This window comes from Rhopalosiphum maidis, chromosome 1, assembly GCF_003676215.2.
Source record: "Rhopalosiphum maidis isolate BTI-1 chromosome 1, ASM367621v3, whole genome shotgun sequence".
NCBI classification, from domain to species: Eukaryota; Metazoa; Arthropoda; class Insecta; order Hemiptera; family Aphididae; genus Rhopalosiphum; species Rhopalosiphum maidis.
The window spans coordinates 82,720,026-82,745,690 of NC_040877.1; the positions used below are offsets into that span (position 1 = coordinate 82,720,026).

Genomic DNA, 25,665 nt, shown 5'->3' on the forward strand with positions numbered 1-25,665 from the left:
TTGACCTTAAAATATTAAACGCTTTTAGTACAAACAGATACAATTTGAAGTAATGGAACTATAATATATACAAATAAAATTCATATACTGTATTACTGCAATATATCTCATTGCCATTTTTTTTCATTTTTAAACGCATACTTAATGAAAATATAATAGCTTTTTTGTTCATCAATATTTATAAAATCAAAAAGTTATAAGTTATTAGTATAGTATAGTTTATATTTTAAAATAAAATATTGTCTCACTTATAATACAATATTATTACTTTTATAGTAGTATAGCAATAAAAATATATTTTTAGGTATCTTATCGAAATAAATAAGTTATATATTCTACAATTGTATTTTTAAATAAATATTATATTACATTATTATTGAAAAATAAATTTTTTATCTTCTATTTTTCGTATAAAAATCTTTAGGCAAATTTTTAATTTAATCTTAATAATATACATAATAATGCTAAAAAATATAAGTTTATTTAATTTTATATACAATTTTTTATGATATTTTTTTTTTTTTTTTATTAAATATTTGTATAACATTGACGGGTACAAAATAATGACGTAAATGACTAGTATTAAACAATGTCATCTATCAAATATATAATGTCGTTTAAAATACATACATTAATAATTGTATAACTACTAGGGACATTTTTGTTTTTTACTCAAAATATAACCTGTGTAACGCGTATATCCGTTATATATAGTTTTTGTCTGGAACAAGTAAATATGATTTATAGTACAATATACTGCTGGGTATTTAATTCTGCAGCACGCGATAATTTGTAACAAAAATTAATAGGGTTATGTATCAAAATCAACCATTCACTGGAAAATTAGAAAAACTTAAATTTACGACTTTTTTTTATAAAAAAAACATTCAAATACCTATAATGGCTACAACTAAAAGAGCTAAAAAAATAGTATTACTTGAATATTTTTAATAGAATAAATATCGTCTATCAAATCTATTTTATAGACATAGATTAAAAGAATAAGACAAAATGTGCGTGTAAATATATTCAACAATTACACTTGCAGAATACGGCATAATATCAATAACGTAATAATATTAAACGTTTAAAAAGTAAGTTATTTTTTAATCAATACGAGAATAAAAAAATAGTATTGTAATTAAGATTGATTGTTAAATAAAAATGCGTACTTAATGCATTAAGTATTTAAAAATGCATATTGTTTATTTATACTTAGGTACTAGAACTGAAAGTTCGTAGATTATCTTAAATACTACTTTAGCCTTATAGGTACTATTAACATATAATATGTATGGTGTTTTTCATACCCTATTCGTTATAGACCCACTCACTGTCTCGTTGTTTACTAAATATTCATATTCCGTGCAAGATTCATAGTAATATACTTTTTAACAGATGTTGTATGTTTTACGTAGACATAACGAATGTCCTGAGTTGAGAATTGAGATAACAGTAAAAATATAATAATTTTATTGAGTGTACTCAACATTGTTGGATTTCTACAGAAATTGAATATGAACATATCATTTGTTTAAAGTATTTACATTTAATATTTTGAATGTTGTATGCATAACTCTTCAAAAACTCCCATCATGGTTATATAATAATATATTAGCAAGGAAGAATTATTATTACGTTTAAAATATTATTTCCCGTTAGCCATTGATACGTATATTATCAGTGCATATACATACATACATAAAAGTCATATTGTTTACTCCATCACCGTGTTATCAAAATAGATAATTGTATTAATATTAAAGTGTAATTTTTGTTATCATTTATAATCAATTACAAGACTAACGAACTTCAAAGTTGAATCTGGTAATATTTTACTCCGAGTGACAATGTTTTTTAACATCTTATAGAAAACCAATTTATCTTCATAAGATCTTCATTTTCGCAGATTACTGAGGAATTTGAACTTCACATGCTGAATGATATTGATAGTAATTGTACGTATGAATTAGGAATAGACGATACAAATATAATTAGAAAAAAGAAGGACATTAATCAGAAAATTATGAAAATTAAATTGAAAGTGAACTAGTAATATCAGACGATAAAAGTGGTAAATATAAAAGACATTTTTTATGATAAAGTAAAGATAATATTTAAATTTTAAAAAATTGGTGGGACAACATCTCATATTATTATAACACAACTTCGAATGCCAAAATAAGTAAATACGAGTATAGATAAAACGGTTCTGTTGATTATTTTAAACTTTTTTAGTTATAATATAATAAGAGGGTTGTAATAATTGTTACATGAACAATTAATATTTAAATTGAGTACTAACTACTAATACTTTACAAAAAACTTAAGAGTATTAATTACTAAAGTATTAAATTTTAACAAATTGATTTTTTTTTAAATTGTTGTTAGAACTGTTTTAATAAACAAGGAAATATAAAAGAAAAGAAAATTACTATCACAAACACTGGGACTGATTAATATAATAGTATTATAAATTGAATTAGAAAATTGTATGCAGTTTTTATACTGAAGTATTACGTTATTCGACCATGAATTTATTTAATTTATATAATATAAATTAATTTGAATAAAATATGATATAATTACGTTTATGATTAATTTGTATACTATGAAAACCATATACATTTTTATTGTAAAAGTATATTAATAATTTACATAAATATATACTTGCTTAAGAAAAAAAAAGATGGAAATAAAAATAATAATTAAACAATTGCATTGTGTAATTATGTTATTAACTACTCGTAAATTACTTTTAAATCTATTTTGAACCATATGATTAAGGTTTCCTAATATTATAGAATTTTAAAGACTAGATATAGTCATATATTGTTAGATGTTTAAGTTATATTTAAAACTCAATAGTTTATAATAACAATAAAAGCTTATGACGAATGCCGAATGGCAGATTTAAGACGACTTGAGTATATTGTTTATACTGAAACACTCACGTTGTATGGCATTCATTTTAGACAAATTTGAATTTCCAATGTCACCTCATTAATAGATTTGGTACAAACATAATATTATGTTGACATATTTCTTACACATAATACTTAAATACGAAATTTCACAAGAATATTAAGAACTCCTTTATTGTACGATTTATGATTCATTGGAAAACTTCGAATCATCGATAGTAGCAATAATAGATTGAATATTATACAATGTAAATAATAAATAACTATCAATGTATATAAAATTCTAAGATGGAAATTTATTATTAAAACTAATAAGATTACCAGAGTCAATTTTGTCGACATATTTTCATAATATCATTGTTATCAGAGAACTAAGTACAACATTAATAACATATTACTCAAGATCAGTTTTATGGAAGTAGATTTTATTAAAACAAATGTTAACGGGATGTTGTTTTTTAAACTGGTATTGTCAATAGTTTATATCCGATAGGTAAAATAACTTGAACTAGTAGATATAGTGACTGATGGACAACAGTAGCTAATATTCTCCTTTGGGATTACATAAGTTGAGCTAAATTCTTTTACAGATTCTTAGATTTTGGATTTTATTTTTCATTTCCACAAACTATTTTCTTGGCTCTAACAATATTGACACAAATGACGGGACTTGTAGGGAATTGGTAAACAATTTCCACATTTTAGACTTCAAGAAGTGTTCATTGACTATATTTATGATTGAACTATTTTCAAACAAATAACTCAATGTCGAAATAATAACGTAAAAACATTTATTATTTAATTGTCACTGTCGATGAACAATAACATATTGTTTTTCACATTGATATAAAACTTTCAGCTATATATATATATATTTATTCTATTATTTTAATTCTATGTTATGTCTTTTGTTGTATAAAGTATTCAATAAAATAAAAACTAACATATTTTATCTTGTATAAACTCACGTGAAAGATAAGTCTTAATAAAACAATGCCTAATATTTTAATTAAAAAAAAAATTAGTATTAAATTTAATTTACTTAGAAACTGTGTAATCCTGTTTCAAAAGACTGAGTATTAAAACAATAATTATGGTCTTCAATAATTTTTCAACTGAAATTGTTAAAGTATTACTGATTAAATGGATCGTAATTTTTCGCTTTAATATAATATGCATCAAATTACTTTAAAATTTCCAAAACTTAACAGTTGATATTGATAGCTTATTAAAATATATAGTAAAGCAATAATTACAATAAATTCAAATAATTGGAGTATATTGTATAAATCAATTTTATAAAAATAATCAACAATTAATATTTATTTTAAACTATTCTAATCCTAATATAATATTATAAAAATAGTTAATAATTTGTCAGAAGAAATTTTTGAAGAAGGTCACCCGTCTTTGAATAATGTGATTATGATAATTGTATAAAAAAGTTAAGTTATTTAAAAAAATATACTCAAGGGGAAGTAGGCACTTAATGTGTAGCGCTTGCGTTACAGTCCACCCCATATAGAAAGTTAAAATAGTAAAAATGATAAATACAAATAAAGTTTAATAGGCTTATTTATAAGTAATTAATATTTTTGTATAAATAGTATAATATATTTTACAAACTAATTTTGGTAATAATATAGCTTCTAACATATAATTAATAAATACAAACTATAGCACATAGAATATTTTTATCTGAGTGTGTCTTAGTTTATGTGTAACATAAACTGTAAGTCACTTTAACATCTAACGTCATTTAGCACTTAATATATTTACCCCCGTTAAACTACTCTTTAACCTTTCCAATATATCTTATAATAATTTATAACATTATTGTAAAAATGTATCAAATAGTTTTTAAGACTATTTCAGTAGTTGTAATCATGTGGACATTTTTTTTTTTTTTAATTGTAATTCTATAAATAATAAATAAAACTGTTTTAAAAAATCAAAACAATTTGTATGTATAATCTACTCTATAGCATCACATATGAGTTAAAAAACAAAATTACAAACACTTTTCGAATCTCAACAGATGCGAGGAGTGCAAATTATTAAAGTAAATTATGGTTATTGAAGATTCACCGGCTGTCTTCGTTTAAATGTAAAAACTAAAGAGTAAACTTTAGCCACTGTGACCATAATATGGTATAATATAAAGATATCATGCCCAATAGTCTCTTTTATCCTATATGGAAATACATTTATCTTTTGGTGCTCTGCCAAAAAAGTTAACATTCAAACAATTCAAGTTTTTCAATAAATTTGTCGTTGTTAGTCGCTTTAATGTATTAGTATATAGGTAGCAATAAAGTACTAAACGATGATCTTACACTTGAAAATATCAAAATATCACTATGGTTATCACCTTTTTCAAAAGATACAAATTTCACTCCAATATAAACTATCAGTTGTAGCTTAAAAAATACTTCCGGACAATGAAATTAAATTTTTTTAAATACCGTTGTAGATTTACTTATCACGTAAGAAATAAATGTAATTATTTTTTAAAGGTTTTTTAGATTTATCATAGAATGCTTTATCAAAACGTTTATATCATTATACTAAAATATTCAAATGCACTTACTGTAAAAAAAAAAAAAAGATAGAATAGAGCAATATTAATAATGATTAATTTTAAAATGTATTATTATATTATAATATTAAAAATTCACCATATAAATTATTAACGTTCTAGGTATTGATATTTTCAATAAACTTATATATTTTATTGATTATTAATTAATTAATTAATAATCAATACCAAGAAATATATAGGTACAATTCTTCAGAACATAATCCATTGAAAAATAGATTTATAGTACTTTTAGTGATTTAGTGGATTATACATAATAAATAAATACTTAACACAGTCTGAACGAGTTCTGAGATACAATTTCATAATAATTATCGCATGCTAGTTGAATACTGATAAAACGCAAAATGTATCATAAGAAAAACTGCGTCAATTGTTAAAATTGTTGAATCCAATACCAATGTCGGTTAAAAGTTTAACATGCATTTTCATGATCATGACTATAAAGTAAGAATCCGTAAAAATCCATAACTATTTTAATACACAACCATTTGGTAATTTATTAACATTGTATTAATGATAAATTTGTTTATAACAATGAATTATATTATATCTACATTCTACATATTTTTTCAAATTGTTAAATTTTATAATAAAATAAATTTAAAAAAATGCAAGTTGAGTCTCTATCAATAACCCTATTAATTAACATTTTCAACATTATTTGGCTTTCTATATTCCCCTTACGTATATTTTTATTATTTTTAACTACTTTGTTTAATTTTAAGTTAATAAACTTGTATTTAGTTTAACTGCCATTTTGTAAATACTTAGTACTATAATAGTTTCGTATAAATAAATGTACCTGAAATTAAGCAGTATACTGTTAAATAATTTTGTTATATCATTATGTAAAATTATAGATAAAAAAAAAAAAAAACACTTTTGTTGGCATTCATTTTATCAATTTATTTCTTTTTTCTATTCAATCTTTTAAACATCATAAACAAATAACGTTAAATAAAATAAAAAATTATTAAAAATAATTTCATATCTTGTTCATTAAATAAACTGTTTTCGTGCAATTGTTTCAGTAAAACTTATAAAATATATGCATAATGTACTTACTACTTTTTATATAATGGCAATACAATAAATGTGTATATATTTAAATATAGGTTTCTGAATTTAAATTATTTTTAGATGGTCCATTGGCCCAAACTAGTGATAATATATTTTTTTTCTATGTTTATATTTTACAACACATTAATGTTACAAATTGTGTTGTAATTTGTTTTCAAAATCTCTACACATCAAAGAGTTAAAAACTAAAATTAAGTTAGGAAGTTATGTTAATATTTACAAAGTTTTTATTTATTTTTTATTATTTAATTTAATCCATAACTTTTTTTTTTTTAATTAACTTATAATTAATTTAGTTATTTAGTTACTTTTTCAACGTATTATACTATAACAGTATAAATATAACTTAAAGTTAATTTTGTAGAAGTTTTAAAATTTAGTTACTATTTCTATGTGTATACTATAACTTATAGGCCATTAATTTATATTTTTATTTGTTTAATATACAGTATATTATAGAAAAGTCAAATACTGTAGGAAATTATAAAATTATTAGTTAAATGTAGAATAATTACTAATTAGTCATTACGTAACTAAAATGTGAATAGACATAAACAATCTATATAATTAGTATTATAAATATAATACTTAGCATAGGTAATAGTACTGTGTGTGTGTGTTTATTGAATAAATTAAAACGATCGTACGATAAACAATATTGATTGTCTTATTGGGTAAAACACATTATATTAATTATACTCGTATTTTATATTTAGAACCTTTAAATGCACTAATATATACAATCAAACAATTTTGTATACCTTATGATCATGTACTCAATTTTTTGTTAACAATTTAGTGTCATCACAATAGAACACATAATATAATGATTTGGATTATATTAATGGTGGAACTTATCACACTTACACATATGCCACAAAAATCACCTACAATCACATTATTTCATGAAATAATTAAATTAATATCTTATATTATATAAATTGTATTTTCTAAAAATCTTTGTGGAAATAATTAGTTGCTGCAGAATTCATAATGAGTTTCTTGCGATTGATAATTTTGAATTTTGATAGTTTATGGATATTCTTTTATTTAGGTAGATACATGATATGTATATGTATATTAATTTTTTTACCGATCAGAATGTAAAATTTTATCGTTTCATTAAATTAATTCTGACTTGATTAATTGTTTGATCCATTAATTTTCAACTCAACGAAGTTATAAAAAATATATTAGTTAACTTACTAACATTTGCTACATTAACATAACTCAATTAGTTAAACAAATTCGTTAACTCGACCAGCATTGCATTCAAATTGATTTGAAAGAAAATGTTACGAACTTGGTATGAATTTCAATCTTAGCCGTATTAAACCAGTCTCGTAAGAAGTTTAAATCACCTGATCAATCGTACAGTGTGTTACTATTTTTGTCATTGCAAATCTGATAAAAAAAAAAAAAACTTCATTCGCGCCCAACGAGTTTCTCGTCCAACGCTGCCACGCCGACAATCAGCCTTATTTTTATCTGTCGTACAATATCTTTTCACACTGGTGCACAAAACTACGAAAAACTTTTAAATGTGCTTGATACTTTTCACGCATGATTTGTTCTAGTTTTGGCGTGAATGTGCAAAAATAAAAATAGAGAGTAAATATATAGTTACCTATATAGTATTATGTTTATATATATACATAAAAAAAAAAATAAAATGTGAGCGAATAACACGGACCGTATACTTAGCGAATCATTATAATATTCACATAAATGTATGTGCCTTTTCATAATGTACGTATACCGAAGAGAGGTTTCGTTCATATAATAATAATATTACAAGCTTACACGAAACTATAATATTAAGGTGCTTAATTTATTGAACCATGTAGTACGTGTGGTACGTGATATCGAGTGCTTATTTCTCAAGATCTTAAATACATAATCCAGTTTACTTTAATATTTTACTGAATAATTCTAAAAAAACTGATTGTTTTAATAATATAGTTTTAATACGTACATATTTTATTATCCTTTTGCACATTATTCCCATACCCAATGTTTTATTATATTGCCCAGGTAGTATGATTATATATTATCATTAATTATTACAAATGTTATTAATAAGAAATTATTTATTTTTTTATTATTAATTATGTTTTTCTTTTTTATATTTGTGACATAGGTAGAAGTTTAATTAAATAAATTTAGGTATAGATAAGTTATAGTAATATATTATGTGCTACTATACTTATGCACTATGATAATTATTTAAATTACTTTTTTAATTTTATTGTTTAGTTTGTATTTGGATTAATACGTAATATTTGGAATATGTTATAATTAAACAATTATATTGAAATCATGGGGGTTCTTTCATGTACAAAATAAGAATTAGAATAGGTATATAATAATTTAATTTATAATTAACGTACAATTATAAATGCAAAAATATATACATAATATAATTCTAAAATAAATTTGATCAAATTATGAAAAGGACACAATCTGAAATTTAGGTATATGAATTCATTAAATTAGATAGTATGTACTATTATAATAATAATAAAAATACCAGTTATTATTTTACTATAGAATTTTTTGATAACTTATAGGTAAGTCAATTTTAATAAAAATATGACTACACTTAAATCAAAGTCAAATCATAATAATTTATTATCAAGATGTTAAAACTAAAAGTTAAAATGTAAAATCAATTCTCATCGGAAACCATAAATATTGTAAAGGCAATATAAATAAGAGTTCAAAGATTTATAGTAATGTAATCTCAATTTCACAAAGTTTTGTAAAATGTATAAAACATAGTGTTCACTTTTTTTTAAAGAAATGCATTGATGTTAAGTATTTTCTATATGAATTATATGTGTATTTTATACGTTTATAAATAATATTACAAAATAATATTTATAAACTATAAATACTATTAGTTAAAAAAGTTAATTTTATCAAAATATAAAAATTTTAATGTTCCATATAATTTTATTTAAACAAGAAATAATAAAAATTACAATACAAATGATATGTAAATATTATCTAAGTTCCTAGAGCATCTGAATAAATACAAAGTAAAGTGTAAATTTTCACTTGTCTTTAATTGTTATTTAAGTTATTTTCTTTTTGATTGAATACATAGTTTGGCCTGTATAACATCATAATACCTTTATTTGATGGTTATATAAATAGTTAAAATCATATGTTATACATAAATATATACCTATAGAGTATTGACATGAAAAAAATGTAACAAAATATTTTATTATGAATTCCAACATTATTTAAAATTTAGCTATGTTTATGTTAGAAATATATTATCTTCAATTTTTCACAACATTTAAAAAAATCAATATAATCATCAATATGATTATAAATATTATACATTATACTTATTATTTTAATGAAATAAATTATTGTCTCTAATCGGTTAAAAAAAAACTAGTATCTTATTCTCTTTCAATTAAGTTAAAATTTGTCAAAATTATTTGTATGTAATTAAAATTATATTTTTGCAGTATTAAAATTAAATAGCTCTAATTTTTATTAATTTAACTTATTTTATTGTCTTTCTATTACACAAATACTTTTTGGAAAATAAATACCACGGAAACTAATATTAAAATCATTTTGTAAATTTTTAGATGGATAGAGGCTTCAGATATCTGCGATATAAGCGTGCATAACAAAAAAAAAAACAATATCAAAATAAAATAATGAATAAAACACGGAAGGTAGTCAAAGAAATAAGAAATATATAAAATTAATAAACACATAAATCTAAATTTTCAAACATCATAATATATATATGATAGAAAAATGTCATTACTTACTGTAATACATCGTCATTTATAAATAGAAAGTGGATTTCTAAAAACACTTACTTTCTCAAAAAAAAGTTAAAGTTTCTAACTTTCTAAGCATAATCCATATCCACGAGAATTTAAAAATGTATTGTATGATCATAAGGAAATTATTATACATTTTAAATAAAATATTAGAGTTTATAATAATATTGATTTTCACTCGTTTTTTTAAAACTCAGAATGCTAATATAAACTTAGGTGGGGATATTTCATCTTTGAGAATTATTGGTCAAATGAAATTTAAAAATGTTTAGCTGCTTAACTTAAGCAAGTGAAGAAAGTAGGGAGCCTCCAGTTTTACTATAATATTTTAAAATGTTATTTGATATTTTTATTTTTACAACGAAATTAATCAAAATTGTGTTAAATTACAGTTAATTTACTATACATTTTTAAACAGCTATATAATTGAAAGATTTTGAATTGAGTTTGCTATCTATTCATTAAATAGTTTTTAATTTGTGTTGTATTGAATTGTTAATCAATTGTATATCATAAATACCCCACGATAAATTATATAATTGTATTTTTTGTTCAATATTGTATTTATTTTTTAAATTTATTTCTTATAATTGTTTACAAACAATTTTCTTGAGAAATAACTTTGGTCTTAAAAGTTTTATAGGAAGACATTAAACGTAAAAGTATAAAAAAAAAAACGTTGAACATAACTCCGTGAAATTGTTAAAAAAAAGAACAACAATTAGAAAAGTATGTTGCACTTGTTTAGCTTACTTAGCACATGATGGAAAGTTCTCGTTTTTTATTCAAAGAAAAATAAAGTTTCTTGAACTATCCAGACACATATTATTATATACCAATTCTAAAAAGATCTCACCATGGTGGTGTTTATATTATTTATATATATAATACATTGTGAACAGCGTATAAAGTATATACTTTACACTATCTATGTATTCTGTCAATAGTTATTCGATATCGTTAAAAAAATAAGGCACTGGTATATAAACGTCGCATTTATTGGCCTTCCGTCTTCCCCTTAAACGAACCACATCTGTGGTAACTGCGATCGACCCTCCGATATTATATATATATATATATATATGGCAAATAAGACGTAATCAACAAGTTGTTTTTACTCACCTGACATTCGTACGTGCCGTTGTCTCTTTTCTGCACGTATTTTATTTTCAGTGTCCAATCATCCGATCCTTCGGCGTGCAACACGGTGAACCTCTCATCGTTTGTGTATGTGAACATGCCCGAAGTCAAGATGTGCCAATCCCTGCGGCGAACCCATGATATCTGAAACCACAGCCGAATGTATAATACGATTCCGTTAGATTAGATTAAACAACACACACACACATTGCTAAAATGCGTCAAGTCTGATCAACTTAGGTGTTGTGCACTTGTGCATGGTCGCGCATCGTCATGGTACGCGTGAATGAAAATATTATATTACAAACGATAATGTTTCTCTCGAATTAAACGGAGTCAACATTCTCGAAACGCCTTCCAACTAGTACAATTACATATTACCAAACCACATAACATTAAACGGAGACTTACCTAATAATATGTTTTTCTTTAACTAAGAATTCATCTTCGAACGAAGTCAGTAATTTTACACCAAAAATAATACAATAATTTTCATAACAACGTATCTAACGATTACCGTCCACTATATTGCTTATTGGCTCTAATAGCATTTCTATTGTACACCATTTATGGCAACTGTGATACAAGAACAGTAAAACTTCCTTGTACGAAATCACTTGGGATCAATACATTTTTCCGTTACAGAGAGGTTTTACTATATATAATATGAAGGTACGCGATACTTTCAAAACTTCAAGTAACAATGATTTTAATACTATAACTATTATATTATTGTATCGCATATAATAAGAATGGGCTTAACGACATTGAATACATTTGTTTTACTAAAGGCATGAAAAGTTAAAAGAGAGATTTCACTGAAGTTGTCAAGTAAATACGTCAGAGTATTAAATCACCATTATACTTTGTTACACAGTACACGTCATATGCATTTTTAAAGAAAAATTCAAATCTAAAAATGTACAGAGAGAACAGTAAACCTTCAAATATAAGAAAATATTGTACCTTTTATTTATTAGTTTTATTTTTCAATTTAAATGTATATTTTAGTAATAAGATGTACTGATGTTTATAGCAGAAAAAAAAAGTAGAGATATATTTGAAATATCAATAGTGATTCAATCAAATCACTTCGGTTATAAAAATAAATCTTTTCTATTGAAATATTAAAATATTAAATTTGATATATTATATAATATTTATATTTTTATTAATTTTATTTATTAAATTGCTAATAAACTGTATGTATATTATATACATATAGTTAATACATAATTATCTTTACACCACCAATTAGAGCTACAAAAGGTCATTTTCAGTTTAAATTTACGATAAAAAAAAAACAGAAAAAAATATTCATTTTCTAATAGTACAAGGATAGATACTAATGACGAAACATATAAAAAAAACTATCTTATTCCCATAGCTCAATAAAATTTAGAAAAAATAGTGAAATTTAAAACAATACATTTTTCAAAAACATGAAGTTTTTAGTAAATGTAAGATATTTTATTTACCTATTCTATTGGACTAATTTTGAATTCCGTTAGCTTCGAACCTTCGTTTTTAGATTTCTTAATATACGAGTTTGAAATAAAATCTAATAAAAGGGTATCCATTAAAAATAGGAAGTGGAAAACTTCTATTTACTATTTTAATGTACATGAATTTAGTGTAGTAGTGTAGTATTATTATACTAGTATTATCCATTGTTACTTATTCTCAGTTAAATTACTCATTTAAGGGTAATATAAACACAGGCATTTTTTCTAATAATATTGTAATTATGCAGTTGAGTGCACTTATTTAAAATTTTAAAATAACTAAAATTGAGATAAATGTAAACTTTATTTTTAGTTAATTTGTAAGTTTCTCAATTTATTTCAGAAATGTTGATCCCTAAGTATAAGTTGTTGTTATTGGCCAAATAAAATAATAAAATAATAACATGTACAATATTGTATAATTGTTTATTAAACATGTTGACTTGGCAAAATAAACTTTTATGAATAGTTAATAACATATAATCTATAATAATATGAGAGCTTAAAACTAGATTCAAAACTGATTTGACCTTATATTATAAATTAAAATGGAAAATAATTTTTTGTTGCCCGATTGTTTGGCCACAATAAGCTAATGAAAATGCATAATGAACTCAAAAGTTAGAATTTGTCAAAACTCCTGTGTAATAATTAGATAGTTAGGAACTCAGAATTAACTCTTTGTAATTATTTATTTTCAAAATACATTTTATTGATATCATGGAATTAATTCATCAACGGTATTCAAGTTGTCCATTAATTATATTTTTAATAGAAAGTAAATAAAAATGTATGTTCAATGCAAATGATTTAATGCTATAATTTTTTTCTTTTACTTTTTTACCATCATCAGTTGTTATCCATTTTAATCACTGTTCATTATACACTCTGAGAGCGAATCACATCAATAAATTCAGTAAGCATTAATTAAACCAACAAATAATGCACTAATGAATTGTTGAAAAACTCAATTTCCTATAGTGAGTTGTAAAAATATATAAAAAAATAAAATGATTACTGAATTCACTAACGTGACTTTATGAAAACAAGGAAAAAAAGTATACAACCATACAAAATACGATATATTATTATATATTTATTTATATGGTTAGAAATGAATGGTCAGAATTATACATTTTTAAAACGGAAAAGTTTACTTAAAAACAAAAATTATTTTTTTCATTTATATTTTTATTTCTACGCTGTAACTTAAAAAAATGACATACTACTTTTATTAATATATTGATTTATTCTATTATAGACAAATTATAAATTATTTTATAATTCATAATTATTATTTATTACAAATCTATGCATCTATTTTGGTATTACAAATTACAATGACTTATACATCTTAATTTAATAAGTATTTCTTCAATATGTTTGTGTTTAAAATATATTATCCTAAATTTTTCCAATAAAATGTACACATTCTGTTGATAGTTTTGAGTAGTATTTAGTTATTACAATATTTTAATGTTAGCTATTCAGTATTTGTATATATAGATATATATATATATATATTGTGAGCTTTAAAAATATTATGACATTTCCACACTGTGAACAAAATCTTGACCATTTTTGTGTAAGTTAAGCTCGAATTATATTATTCGGTCACTGAATCCTGTCTATACTTATTTTCCTTTTAGATTCTAAATGGAACTATTGGTTTTACAGTTATCCGGGTTTTAATACATTTTGGAACAGTTACATGGCACAAAAAGTTTCATACAGGATGTAGCGTCTATGTTGATTGAAAATTGAACGCAGATTGTGCTTTAAAAAGGTTATTTTTTCATGTTTCACATTTCTTTTTAAAGACATGTTTAAATGCGTTGCTGTGGAAGCTGAGTTAGAAAGTATCATAGGTAACAACAGTTTTACAACTTTTGGATACGCTACCGGTGAGCGATGACTGACATTCGATTTTATGATACAACAATTTATTAATGTTAAAAATGATATATTATTATAATGATTTACGAACATTTTTTTTTAATATCTTAACGTTTGTCTATAAGTTAATAATTATAATTAATTAATAATTAATAAAAATAAATTTTGCTATACAAAAAAATGACATTTTATTTAAACAATTTTCTCCAAAAGACGTTTTACTTACTTATCATCTGATACTCGGTATTTTAACCCGTTTTTCTTATAAAGTATTTATACGAGGAATTTAATATAGTATAGGGATGGTTGTTTGCATGTTATACCATTTTGATCTTATGAACAGTTTTCTTGCCTTATAAAATATTGAATATTATAATATGTTCTTAAAGTTATTCCATTGTGTTATTACCAAACAGTGTGCATAGTACATAGTAGTCCATATTTTGCATTTCATTAACTAGTGTTATTGCAATTGATTTATTTATAACAGTTTTAAAAATGCATGTTATTTCTTTATTAATTTAGAGTAAAAAGGTCTATAAAATCCTTTTTAACAAAGTAATTCTAGAAGGAGTTATTTTAAGTGAAAAGAAATAAAAATATGAAAGTAGAAAGAATTTTAAATTAAAATACCGAACAAGAAATGATAAGATTGTATCAACTAATGTATAAATTCATGGTTCTTTCAATCTAATATGCTTTATAAACACTTGTAGCTAATGATTTATTATATGAATATTAATTGGTTAGTATGTATTTAAATCTACATATCTTATAGTGCGATACATTGCATTGCATTTTGAATACATTAATGCAGATGTTGTTGAGTTATATTGATCAATTTAGTAAGGTAAAATATATACCAATACTGTTTAGATTGGATAAATTACGTTATTTCTTCGTACAAGGATTTTATTTGTTTTATTCTAATTTCTGATTCACTATTAATGTGCAAGTTCAATTAAAAGTCATATAATTGCTTTTAATGTTTTCGGTTTTCGTCATAAATCGAGCAGAAAAAAATTAAACATATTTTAGGTAATACCTTAATAGTTGCACAGTAAGTAAATACGAATAAACGGAATAGTAATTGTACCTATAATACTGTGTTACGGTCGACCGTCAAGAATGTCTCAAACATCGCGTGAATCGTTTTTATTTTTTTTCACTTCTGTGAATTTTCTATTTTTCTACTCTATATTATAGGATACCTAAACATATATATATATTATATATATGACGCTGTCACTACCCGTTACCAAGTGTACATATATAAAAAGACCACCCTATTTCGTGCTTAGCTATTAAATAATAATATCATAAACTATCACCGGTATCACTATCATATTACGGAGCCGAGGCGATTTATGCGATAATGCGGTATGCGTATAATACCAGCTATATCAACTATGCATAATATATTATAATATACCTATGTACGCATTTTAATTTTTTGTCTTCCTTTCATTTTTTTCTTATTTTATCCACCTTCAGATCGTGCACTGTTGAGCTTCTTTTAGATTATGATTATTTTAATGCGAGCTTGTCACGAACGCATCGAACGTTAACGTTTTGAGCGCGCGCGCGCGATGACCTGTTATATTTACTTATTATCCGAGTATAATATAGTGATACTTAGAATAGCTTAAAAATATTTACAAATATATTTATGTATTATGCTTTATATGATTTGTTGAGGTTCATATTATAAAACCAGTGGTTATGATTACGTACAAACGTGATTTGATGATTATATCATAATAATATTATATAATGTAATACATATCTCATAAATATAACTCGTAATAATTATTATTATAATAATCAGAAAAATAATGTGTAGACTGTCAAGAATGTCATAACATTTGTATTAGTTTTTTGGTTTTCAATGTAGGTCATTAACATTATATACATTTTTTATCGCTACAAATAATAATTTAAAATCGAAAGTTAAATTAACCGAAAACCTCAACTTCTCGATAAGACAGATCATCTTTTCGGTTTAACATGATTTTAGAATTTATTTTTTTTTTTAGTTAAAAACTAGTCATCTGTTACAATTAACATATCATATCGTTATTTTGAAATAGAGGTACCATAGTAATGGATTGGAATCTGATTCTAAATTTATTATATTCGTGTTTATTGTTAATTATCGGGTCTGTTATGTTATATTTATTTTATTTATGAACTAAGAACCGTTTGTAGAGTTTTAAGATAGAAGAAATGAACTAAAAAAAAATATTATGTACGATCACACGTTTCAGGGTTGTGGCATTCGCAGTGCTTAAAAACGGATGCAACAATAGCATATGTTCAAGATGTAAAACCAACGCTGTCTATGGACAACCCTTAAAGCTGTGAAGTATGTGTTTGTGTAAACATATTTTGGGTTACTTTTGTTATCTTTGTAGAGGTGACTGGGGAGAGGTTAGAGGAGACGTTTACCTCGGAAGATAGTCATGAATAAAACAGTGACGACTTACGATAATAACGGCTCACGTATATTTCTCAGCTGCCGATTTTTTTCTCGATACTGTTAAGTCGATATATCCATGTGTTACTAAAAAAACATAACCAGACAAACGATTTATTTCAAGGCACTACCATTACAATATTCGATTTGCGTCGGTATTTTTTCTTCTCTATTCTTCTATTCGTGCGTCCTTATCACCCCTGTCCCTTCAACAAGCGTTTGTAGTCTCTTTGCAGACATATGCACACACACACACACACACACACACATACACACACACACATACCAAACTAACACATGTGGATTATATAAACTCGGATTCTGCAGTGATTGTAAATTCATGAAAAGCTGGCGTTTGTACCCGCCTCACCTCCGTCACTTGTTCTTTATAGCCGATTGTCAAAAGAGACACATTTGAAGAGTTCGCGGTAGGGTTGGGCACGAAGAGTCGAATATACTAACCTATTTACATTGGAAAACAGTACGAACGGGCGAGTGCTGCATAAAATCGTATTTACGATGGGCTCTTCCGCGTACCCCCGATCTCCTAAATAAAATAAGAAAAAAAGAAGTATGCATGTATGCATGCATGCGTGGCGACGACGAGAGAAAATAAAAAATATATTCATCATAAATTTACCATTTACACGCAAATGCCGTTATAATACTATATATACGTATAATACACATTTTATGCATATAATATTATTGCATTTCTGTGTGTGTGTGTGTGTGTGTGTGTGTACAATATAATAGTGCTTTATTTCTCTAACCCCACATTTTGTGTACAGCGGTTCTCAAAGTTGCTCTCGTTTTATGTTGTTGTGCTGTCTTAAGAGTGTGCATAACTGGTAAGTGCAAAGGGCGCTCGAGACGAACGATGACGTCGAGAATACGGAACCGGAAAAACGGTTGAAAAACCAAACTGAACGAGTCGTGCGTTTGTTTTTCACACAGCTCTTGTTATTGTATGTGCGTGTAGTATTCCATCGGAAACAAAATTCAATAGGTATACACAATTGCAATTGTTCAGTGATCAAATACAACACTAAACAACCCATAATATCGCAGCCATTCAAAATATGCTGTGTGTACCCATCTCATACTTTTTGGTACTGTAGCGACCGGAAATGCATTTTTGTTTTGTGAGTTTTCTTGCCTTATAATTTTTCTTTCATTATAAAAGCCACATTTTGTTTAATATAAACTGTGTACAATAATAAACAATATAATATATAATATATTATACGCGCAAAATAAAATTTATTTTTTTTGAAAACCTCAAAAAATTCTTCAGTAAACTCAATTACGATCGTCATTGATCGATAAAATGTAAATACACATTACAATTGCTGGATAGATTTTTATTAAATTCGTCAGTTAGTCTTAAACAATGACGATACACATTGTTATTATATTTATTCAAATTGTGTTTACTATAATATTATTCTACGTGCGTCAGATATAAATAAATTAACTATGAAATCGTATAACTTAATAATTGCTATTTTTATTTACAAAAATTGCAATTTGCTTTTAAAGACTCAAGACTATTAAATTTTTCTAAAATAATATCAAGTTGATATTTATAGTTAATATAATTGTTACTAATAGTTTATTTAAAGTTTTTTAATGAATATAATTTTGCAAATTAAAAATATAATTGTATGCTTCTCTAAAGAACTAAGAAATAATGAAAATAGTATTATATTTCAATTTAAATATACTGCGATGCTGGTTTGTCAAAAATGTCTAGATTACTTTTAATGAATAGTTTAATTATATAATTATATGCATTGTTAGCCATTTATTTATTATTTGACAACTAAAAACCTACTTTTTTATATTAAGAATTAAACAAAGATTTACGTTGATAATAAAAGAAAATACTCCCAGAATAAAAATGTACATAGTTTATAGAGGTCACCAATAAATACAACACAGCTGCAACATTTATATAATACTATATATTATTGAAATACGATATAGAATATTTAAAAGGTAAAATATAGTTAACATGTCATCCTAAACCATAAAATAGGTGATATTTTCCATTATCATAAATATTAGAAAACAAAATTATTCAATTTGAGTATTAATATATTATATTTATAATATTCATAAATACAATTTGATAAAATGTTATTTTTAAGTATTTAATTTGCAGATTACAATTTAATACGAATTATTATTTTGTTTTTATGTTATTTCTATTTATGAAATTATGTTAACTATATTCATTATAACCCAATATATGAGAAAAGTTATTGATATTTTTGAATGTATGTCTGGTCCAATTTATTTTAAAAGCATAAAAAAAGTTTACTAGTATGAAGTTTAAAAAAAAAGATTGTTTGTACATCAGTTTAAATACAGTAAATATGAATAATATTAAAATATTATAACATTGTATATGAGCTATATCAATTTTATCAAAATGCAGGTAGAGTATATAAGTCATTATTTATAACATGATAGCCTATTGGCCAAAAAGTGACCTACTTTTCTATCCAAATTTAATTTATATCACTTTCATTAAAATTAAACTGTTTAAATTTTATGATTATTTGTACTACCAAGTTCCGAGACATAAACGGTAAACCTTTGGGCAATATGAACTTTCACCCTTAATCTAGCCGAGGGATTATAAGGAACAGAATAGAAAAGCATCCTATTTAATTCACACTAATAATAATTTATGAACAAAATTAATATTCAACTTTACTGCAAATCAATATAATGATCCGAGTATAGTATATAATGTATATTTATATAAGTATAATGAGTATAATCCTATGACGTTATTACGTATGGTATTATTCTCTATTATAATTGTTTTTTATAAATATATTAAAAAAAATATATAAAAATATAACAACCGTTATCTTATGATATAAATAAATTTATATTCGATCTTGACTTATAATTTTATTAAGTTCGAAAATAAACCACAATTCAACGGTATATAAATATCTAAACGGTAGTTAGAAAAATTGTGAAAAATATTCAAATACAATTCGATAAGATCGTTGAAATGTATTCATATTATATTACTTTTAATTCACTAATTTTAATAATACGACTTAGTCTTGTTTAGAATAAATAATAAAATAGATATATAATAATAATTTATTAAATAAAAAAAAAAAAATAATAATAGAAATTAATTGAAAAAAAAAAGCAATGAACTTGAAACACAAAATAAGTTTCAGTGTTGACATTGTAATGGAAATTTTATTGGTTTTAACGCTACCACTAGGTCCGGTGAATAAACAATAAAAACGTATCATATTTTTAATTCACATGGAGTGGTTCCGTGGGATGGTAAAATGAGATTTCAATGCATTTTGTTTCCATATTTCCGTATTTAAAGTGAAATATTTATACCGTTATTTAGATATTCGATTATATCGTATGATATCATAGTAATATCGTATGGCCGGCTCTTGGTTGTGGTATTATACATTTTCATAGACATGTTATGTGTAGATGGAGGTAAATGGAGTGTTCGTTAAATTTTGCACGTGCCTGTGTCTTTTTAGCACGTCGTGGTGTATTCTAAAATAGGCGTTCAACACCGACATTATGCTTTCATAGTTAAAGCGAGCAAAAACAGATTGATGCGACCATTTTGCACTGGTTGTGATTTATTTTTGTGTCCAAAACGTCAACGTTTAGTTTCCGGAATTCTCTTTACTTGCCGTGTAATTTTAGATTCAGTGAGTAAGCATCATATAGTTGAACTGCCATTGTGGTGCTCAATAAGTACACAACAGTTGTTTAAATTTATAATCTATACCACTTGCACGTATAATGACCGAAACAAGTCAACTATTAATAATGGTGTAGTCATTGATTTGGTTCTGTGTTATTTGATTACATCCGGTTAACCCCATCTGGTGGCTCCTCTTTATATGGGATTACTATAACACAATGACAAACTAAGTTTCAGTACCAATGGTAAATTAAAACAATATTCCTCACTCGCACATTACCTAACTCAATACTCATCCGTGAAATAAGTTTATAATGCATATTTGGTTAATAAACGTTAACTTTAAAACGTGACTTTTTTCTATGTCGTTTTATAAACATAATATTCACTATGAATACAACTAAAAACTTAAAAGTGAAAAATATAGTTTTCAAATAAATTAATATAAACTAATTATATATTAATACTATAATATTAAGTACGATATATTTCCATAATGGTTGATACATACTATTTTATCGAAAACCCATTTTAAACAAACTTAACCAAAGTTCTAATTGCCTCAATTGATTTTGTGTATTACCTTATATTATTAGAAACAAATGAGCAAGGTTTTTTATTCTATATCACTACTAATGGCGACAAAAAAACGTAACTCTATTGTAACATATACTTCAAAAACTTTCTCAGTTGCATTAATAATACTACGTTCAAAGAAAATTGAAAACGTTATCACAGTTATACAAACACTTCCAAGCGCTAATAAAAGTTCAATGCAAACTTATTTTGTCTGTGTTTGGCATAGAGCATATATGACCAGTATAGTTTTTGTTTTGCACAGTCCACCAAGTAGACAGTTTTAACAAAACCATCTGGACGAGTAGAAAAAATGCCATTAATATAAAAACATTTCTTTGTCGATAAAGCTTTTAGACGTTTTCTGTTCTCAATATGCAAATAATGTTGTACCACTTTTATCTCGGTGTACATATAAAAACAATTTAGAGATACGAATCGCCTTAGATATGGTTGATAGTTCATTATAAGTAACCAAGGAATATTGTATTATAATATCTTCTTTGGTTTTAAGAATTTTTGTACAGGCTAATATAATAGTTAAAATGGTTAAACACATACATTAGTGATATTTATACTATGTGTTGAGTAATCTTTATTCTGTATATTGATATTTTTAGGTTTTTAGGACATAACGATCAAAAATAGCTTCTTGTTTTTATTTTTAGAAGTTTATTTTTTGTAATGTTACTTTTCATGCAGTATTTTTTTTTTATCCAGTACTAGTTCATTAAAATATTTTTTTTACAAGTTATCCAAATATGTAATTTCAAAAAATATATACTTTTAGATAATACTAAAAAAAAAATTGTATAATTTAATTCTTTCATTTTTTAAATTACCGTGCCTATAAATGTTTTTATTTAATATTCACCTACAATAACTGTAATAATAAATTAATTGAAATTATTAACAAGTAAAAATATTTTTTTTAATACCAATATTATGTAATAATGAAGTATGAATTTTTAACTAAATAATTTCATACTTGCTAATTGCTACTACTTTTTATGAACACACAATTGAAAAAATTTTAATTTGGTTTTAACATTTTATTTTTATATTAATTTATGAAGAATTGGACACATATATTATATTAAAACGTCTGTATATTAACTGATTAATAATACAATTAAGCAACGTGTCAACATAAACAATGGTTGAGTAGACGCATTATCTTAGAGTAACAAATAGCACTACAAACCATTCATTCTTAATTAGAACAATTAAAAAACATTTTTAAGAGAACAATAGAATGCTTGATCATTAATATATCAGGTACTGAATAATACTTGGAAAAAAGGAAATTTAAATACTATTTAATACAAGCGTATGGTAATATTTATCATAAATATAATGGTTTAGAATAGATTAATTTATAATTTGTATATGCAAACATATTTACTGTATAATAGTTTAAAATACATAACTAATAATATTTCACAGTTATTATTATTTTCGAATATAGGTAAGATAAAATCAACTAAATAACTAAGCTTGGGTCCAAACTTCTACTTCTTTTTTAACCACAATTTAAACTTTCATTTTATGAACTATGATTTCGTGAAATTATTATTCACGGTGCTAAATGCACCTCATTATCTTATGTTTCAATTGATTAGATATGCCTACTATTATCTTTATAATTTAAAATGTATTTATATTTCGAATAAAAACCTAAATATCACTTTATATCAATAGTATTTAAACCGAATTTACGTTAAACTTTGAAGATTTTAGAATATAAATACAATTGTGCACTTATCGATAACTTCCATTTTTTTTAAATAAATAGAGCTTAAAAGATCTAAACTGACCAGTTGTAATTGTTTAATTAAAGCTAATAAATTTAAAATATTTTCTACACAATAGTTTTTATTTTAAGGAAATATTTAAGAAATTATTCAAAATTAATTAAATGTACATAATCTACATGCAACTATACAATACTATACAATATTATAATTGAATTATTGTCATTCACCGACATATTTATAATAACAAATTAACATTGACTATTTTCATTTTATTTAAACGTTTAATTAAAACTCTCCATTTTTTTCGACACATATCAGATTTCGCAGAAATTCTTCTGTTTTTTTTTTTATTTATTCAAGATTGTTATTGATAATACATTTACTATTTATTCGAGTTTAAATATCATTATTTGCCGCTTATGTTCACATCAACAATAGCCATGACAGTAAGTTGATTTTTCGATTAAAACTTTTTCCCAAGGTAGATTTGTTATATTTTATGCCACAATATACTACCAACTAGTTACTTAAGTAACATCTTAATTCAAATTAAGTTTATAAAAATATGATTTAAGTCCTAAATTTTGACATTATTTTAATTATAATAACTTATATCAGATCATTAATGTTTGTATTTAAAGTTCAAATAATAAAGAATTATAATATATTTCTGATGATTATTAACAAAGTAATTAAATAACATATCTAGAAGGAACTGTAGAATTTGCAAAAAATATTGAAATACATAAAAAAAAAAAAAAATCAATAAAATTAAAAATTTGTATATGTTTATAATTAGACTTAAATAAGATTAATGTTTTTTAAATTGCATTGTGTATATTATAAAATTATGATTTTTTAATGGTAGAAGATTTCAAGATATAAAATTTAGTATTTTTTGAATAATAACAACATAAAAACATAGTATATGATTAAATCGTTACGTATAATAACCAATGTCATCAAATTTTAATTATAAACGCTCATAAAAAATATATAAGCCTTTAAGCTATATATATATATATATATATTTAATTTTATAATTAGTAATTGGATGTTACATATTAATTATGTATTAATGAAAATATATAATTATTCTATATTATATTTTAATATATATATAACTCATAGTAGAATATCCATCTTGCAAATTCATCAGATTATAATGATTTTTATTTAATTGTTCTAAATTAAAACCTTTAGTAATTGTATGAGCCAAAAAGAGAATAAGTGTAAAATGAGTAAACATATATGACTGAACTATGAATGCTTTAAAAATATCAATAATCACTATTTTTTATAAGTATTTTTGGTTATCATTAGCTGGCGTGATGTATAGGCAAATTCGCTACAACCTGGTGTAGATGGCTTTCAAACGGTATCACGCGCTGTTATCGACACACGAGTTTAATATTAGAATTAATACATAGTTGTACCAAGATTACAGTCATTTGGACATATTGTGTGACTACTGTTTAATAGCATCCGACGGAAAGTTCATAGATTTATTTGAAGATACTGTTTTAGTTATATTGAAATTAAAGATTCATGACATTAATACAATATAATATAGTTAATAGTTATATTACAATAATTATATTATTATTATAATGATAATTCCAACGTTAAAATTATTTTAAAAATTGTTAACAATGATTCTGATTATTAAGTGCTTGGTGTAAAGTGTGGATGATAAAATATAATATGTCACAAAAAAAAATAATAATAATAATAGTAACAAATACTCCCAAACGACCGGAAAACAACTTTCTATTATTACATTATATTATTTGAGTATAGAAAAACAAAAATCAATAAGTTATTCACTAAAGTTTATTTCACTCGATTTTGAGTTATTCAATTTATTATTATCTGTATGAACTTTTAGTAGAACACTTAATACTTTATTATAATTAAATGATAATAAAACTATAATTTGTATAAAAATTGAATAACTATTTTTGTTTAAAATAATATTATTATTAAAGTTACGTATATTATATTATGATTGTATGATATATTACATAATTAATAGTCTTACGTCATGTGATCAAGTAATTAATATATAGTATAACATTATCCATATCATTTAATCAAGAAACTATAAAAAAGTAAAAATATATTCAAGTATTTATTATATGAAATTAAAATATAGTTTTATTTATATATTTATTTGTTT

General features: G+C 24.0%; 1 protein-coding gene across 1 annotated transcript in view; it reads right to left on the reverse strand.

Moving 5' to 3' along the window:
• Positions 1 to 25,665, reverse strand: part of LOC113555723 (junctional adhesion molecule A-like) — an 83,474-nt gene that overhangs the window by 5,452 nt on the left and 52,357 nt on the right. Inside the window, 1 exon segment of the mRNA XM_026960244.1 lies at positions 11,544 to 11,705. Within this exon segment, the coding sequence (XP_026816045.1) occupies positions 11,544 to 11,705 (162 nt within the window).